At 31.0% G+C, this 5,252-nt stretch overlaps 1 protein-coding gene across 1 annotated transcript in view; it reads right to left on the bottom strand.

Annotated features, from left to right (window-relative positions):
• LOC107480262 (callose synthase 5) overlaps positions 1-2,864 on the bottom strand; it is a 31,498-nt gene extending 28,634 nt beyond the window's left edge. The window contains exons 1-2 of the mRNA XM_016100401.3: positions 2,678-2,864; positions 2,470-2,570 (exon numbers count right to left, since the gene is read on the bottom strand). Of these exons, the coding sequence (XP_015955887.1) occupies positions 2,470-2,570; positions 2,678-2,864 (288 nt within the window). The remainder of the gene's footprint in view (positions 1-2,469; positions 2,571-2,677) is intronic.
• Between the last annotated feature and the right edge of the window lie 2,388 nt (positions 2,865-5,252).

Raw genomic sequence — 5,252 nt, 5'->3', positions numbered from 1 at the left:
TGCACCCATAATAATAATAATAATAATAATAATAATAATAATAATAATAATAATAATAGGCTGGGTCGTCAAACTTATGGTGGCTAACCATGGCTAAGTGCTGACAGGTCTGACGACACCTGACCACATGGTTGTACTACGTTAGTAATCAGAAGCACTTATGGAGTTATGGGTAATTACTAATTAGGCTGTTTTCAGGTGCGGTAAATTTGGCGTCATTATCGCAGCCTCGCAGGGCATAGTTGAAAATTGAAGGCCGAAAACGATGTGTACATGGTCTGAGCTCAGGTGGAACCGGTCAACCGGATAATAAAATCCAGAAGAGTGAAAATGAAACTAGGGATATATTATTTAAGTTCACAAAGGATCGAACTCTTGACTTTTCAGATCTAATATTCTAATATCATGTTATGATACCACTCATTCCAAAAACTTCAGCTGATAAAAAAATATAACACTAGTGATTATATCTCTAATACTCCATAAACCTCCATTATACATATTGTATAAATATTTCATTGACTTCTCATACTTTCCCATCTAATAAAAATTAATATTAGTCCAAGTTGATAGGGCTAGGACAATAAAACCCCGTGCTAATGAATTCTCCGAGGCATAACAAAAAATAAAAAAATAAAAATAAAAATAAGCACTTATGAGTCGGTTGCTTTGAACGGTGGAAGCTACTAAGAATATTGTTAGTTTTATCATGAATATGTTGTTTGAGTAATGCCATATTATGTTATGTGTTCTCCGAATTAAAAGAAAGGTGTTAAACTTGTAAGTTGTAATTGGAAAATATGGTGGGATAGAGATCTCAACTTAAAATGGCAAGTTTAATCTTACGTTATGAATGGTGAGTCTTGTGAGGGTGGATTAGAGGATTGACAAATTAATAAGATAAATAGGAGAAGGTAGTTTGATGATGGTTGGTACACATAGTCCCACTAATATAGTAAATACGACTTTCTCTCAAGTCTCAACCATGCCAATAAGGAGGGGGTGGAAATAGCGTCTATGACTTCTCTCCAGATCTTACTCCGGCAATAAATGACGGCCGGTAAATACCGTCTGGTGCCGTCGAAACTCACGAATCAACCTCAGTTATGAGTTAACGGACTCCGTCCATTGCGACGATTTCCTAGATTCATCTACCATTGCTTGTCATCTCCAACCTTTGACAATTTTTTCTTCCTCAAACTCTAATTCTAATTTCTCTAATTTTTTATTTATCTCCAACAATTTCTTCCTCAATCAAAATTCAATTTCCTCTACTAGCCCTTGTCCACTGTTATAGTAGCATGTGAAATTTACCGTACTTAGCTAATTAACCGCAAATCATAATTGCGGTCAATTTAATTACATACATCAAAATGTCATCTTTTTCTGCATGTCACGTCATTCGACCACTTATTAAGAATTTTATTTTAATAAAAATATAATAAATATATTAAAATTTTAAATGTTACTTATTTTTTAAATTAATTAATAATTCTAATATAATCAAATTTTTGAACGCGTATTAGTTAAATAATAATAATAATAATTACAAAGGTGAGCCATTGGATGAAATCTTACACCAATCTTACACCATCAAATCATCATTGATGGCTAGTTGATGACTAACAATCACAAAAATTGCTGGCCCCTAGCATTGCAAAAGGAAAAGTCTAGGGGGCCAGCAGTTTTGTTGAATTTTGGCCAGCATTTAACCAGCAGAGAAAGGTGAGCCATTGGATGAAATCTTACACCAATCTCACACCATCAAATCATCATTGATGGCTAGTTGATGGCTAACAATCACAAAAATTGCTGCCCCCTAGTATTGCTCATTACAAAAACCTCTCATCTACGAGATTTTAGTTGAAAATTTATCACCACAGCCGTGAAAATTTGGGCGAGAGGAAGATCACCAGTAGACCATTATTAATCACTAATAGAATAAACTTTTTTTTCAATTAGAAAAAGGTAAAAGTTTTTTTATACGGTAATATTAGAGAAATAGTAACTTAAAACAACAATAAAAATGCAACAAAGCTACTGAAACTAGAGAACAACGCACAATTTAATCTAGTAAAAGTATAGATAAACAATAAAATTATTAAATAATGTGAACAATAAATATATTAGATGTTCAATTTATTAAATGTATATATAATTATTCTAATATTAATATTTAAATAAATAATTTAAAAATATAATATATTTTTACTTTATTGAACTAATTTTAAACTTCATTCTTCGTATTATTCACAAAAATCATTCTCTATCTATCAAAGTCCATTAATCTAATATTGAGCATGCATGAACTTCTTGCATGAAGGGAGATTAGAGCATTATCATGTGCTGTGTTTGTTTCACGCACGGTATATATACTCACACTCAGGCTTCAGCAGTCCTCATTCACGCATGAAATACATAATGCAGAGTTAGTTGAGAAAATCGAAACAAATGAAACTACAGGCTTACCCTCTCTAATCGCTGCAGCAGCAGCGTCTTGAACTGCCTAACGCCACGGCCGGTGGAGGTCTGATCCAGCCTGTGCGCTTTCTCGAAGGCATAGAACCTACCTGCCAATCATCATTACGCGCTCAGCAACATTAATTTGCACATCATATTTCAAAATTCAATAACACAAAATCACTATTATTATTATCAAGATCGATCCGTTACGTACATAGATAGGCAACCCTGGGACGCTCGGCTTCGATCTCGTTGGCGACACGGAGAATGGGAGAAATGGAGGCGAGTGAGGACGGCACCACTTCGTTGTCGAAAACCTCCATGTTGAAGGTGGTGGAGGCACTCCTTGAACCCCGCCTCACCAACGTGGTCGGCGGCATTACTCCGTCTAGTTGCGACATTCTTCTTTACGTACGTGACTCGCTCTGTCTATACCGTAAAGATATCTCTCTCTATTCCGTATCCTCTTCTTCCTGCAGTTCTCACTCAACCACTCAGTTAATTAATTCGCTTCTCCAACACAAAATCCAAGTTAAATTAACAATCTCTAGCTAGATACGATCTAGGAAAATTCAACTCCGATCCTCATGTGGAAAATCAAATTAAACACAAATTATTATCCTTTAATAATAGGAATGAGACTCATATATCAATCAATATGCATTATATTGCAAGAAATGGTTACTACCGTCCAAGAACGTGAGAATGTTTGAATATGTTTATAAAATCTCGGATTGATTATTGTAGAAATTCACACGTTATTGTTCGTACCTGTGATCAAAGGTAAGGGATCGGAGAATCACATTGTGGATTTTGGATGATGGTAGAGTCTCTGTACGCGCATTATATATTTTGAAGCGAGATCTAAGACGCAAGAACAGAAATCCGAAAGAAAGAGAAAAGAGGAAAAATAATCTGCAAGAAGCAGAAATATAGAGGTGAGTATAGAGAGAAGTGCGGTGAGATAGATGTGAGAGTGAGAATGATTGGAAGATAGAGCACCGTTTCCGGAGGTCAAGGGTAAGAGAGAGAGAAGAGTGTGAGAGAGTGAGTGAGCGCGCGTTGACAAGAGTTTGAACCCTTAGTCTTAGGGAAGGACTTCAATTTCAATGGAAATCCGTTTTCCTCTTAACACGCCAACCCATCCCACGTTCGGTTATCCTGTTATTCTTCACGTCACTGGTCACTCTTTGCTCCAATATTATTCGTGAAAAAATTCAGCTTCTTTTAGTATTTTTAATAAATAAATTTTATTAATTCGTTTGTATAAATTTTAAAAATTATAGTTATAAATTGTATTAATTTATATATATATATATATCAAATTTTGATAAATATAGATAAAATTATATATTTTTGTATGTAAAATATTTATAAATATGAGTATAAATTATTACTAATAGGAAAGTACAGGGAGTCAATGGCTTAAGCGTACAATAGAGGTTCAGAAAGTATTAGAGATATAATTATTAGTGTTACATTGTTCTATTAAGTTACGCTTTTGGGATGAGTGATTTCATGATATGATATTAGAATTCTAGATCCTTTTTTAAATTATTAATATTTAAAAATTGAGATAAAATATATTATTAGATTATTAAATGTCTAAGAGAAGGTGTGGTTAAAAAAATGTTTACATTCATAGGAATCTTTACACACCAAAATTTTTATTATGTTATTTTACAATGTAAGATTTTCAGGAATTTAAAAACTACAATTTCTAAAAGAATTAAGTTAGACTACATAATATCAAAAAATAATAAATTCTTAATATTTATTATTTATTATTTATTTATATATAAATTATATATAATTATTATACATTCAAATATTTTTTCATTCAAATTTATTTAAATAGGTTCAACATTAACAAAAATCACTCTCATTAAAGGAACGTCATTATACGCACTTCTTTTTTTATTGTTTTAAATTTATGTAGATTCTTTTTTTTCTTCTCTTTCGTTATCGTTATCACCAACAACACCAATATTTTGCTAACATTTTTATTAGTTCTGATTTTTTCTAGTGCCATCATTAAATAATTTCAGTTCATTTTTTAATTTATTTTGGTTCATTTGTGAATTAATTTCAGTTCATTTGTGTGTTAATTTTGGTTCATTTATGAATAAAAAATTTGGTCAAACTTATAAGCAGTATTAAATGAACTGAAATTAACATACAAATGAACAGACAATTAACACACAAATGAACCGAAATAAATTAAAAGATATTAATGTTAATAAAAACGTTTAGAAATGTTGGTGTTATCGATCATGACGATAAAAAAAAAGGATAAAAAAAGAAAAGAAAAAAAACTTACATATACAAATTTAGAAAAAAAAAAAAAGAAGTCTGCGTATGCTTGCTGGAAGAAAAGAAAAAGAAAAAAAAGAGAAAAAAAAGAATTTGTACAAATTAAAAAAAATATCAGAGGAAGAAAAAAAAGAAATATAAATAAAAAAAACACATAATTTAAAAAATTATTATACCAATTTCGATAAACTTAAATAGATATTTTACTTAAACGAAGAACTTTATTCTAAATTATAAACCTTCAGTCATGCAATATGCACCGCTATCGTTTGGACTCCGTGTGTCTTTAATATTTTTTGTATATATTTTGGTTCACCAATCACCAACAAAGAGAAATTCTAGTTAGTAAACCTTTTTTTATATATTAAAAGTGTTATCTTTCAGCATGAGCTTAATTTTAATAAATTAATTAGTCAGATTTATGTACTTTAATTGTTTTTAAATAAAAAATTTTAAAATTAATTATTTTCATGAAT

The sequence above is a fragment of the Arachis duranensis genome, chromosome 3 (assembly GCF_000817695.3).
Source record: "Arachis duranensis cultivar V14167 chromosome 3, aradu.V14167.gnm2.J7QH, whole genome shotgun sequence".
Classification (NCBI taxonomy): Eukaryota; Viridiplantae; Streptophyta; class Magnoliopsida; order Fabales; family Fabaceae; genus Arachis; species Arachis duranensis.
This window is presented reverse-complemented; position numbering and strand designations above follow the sequence as displayed.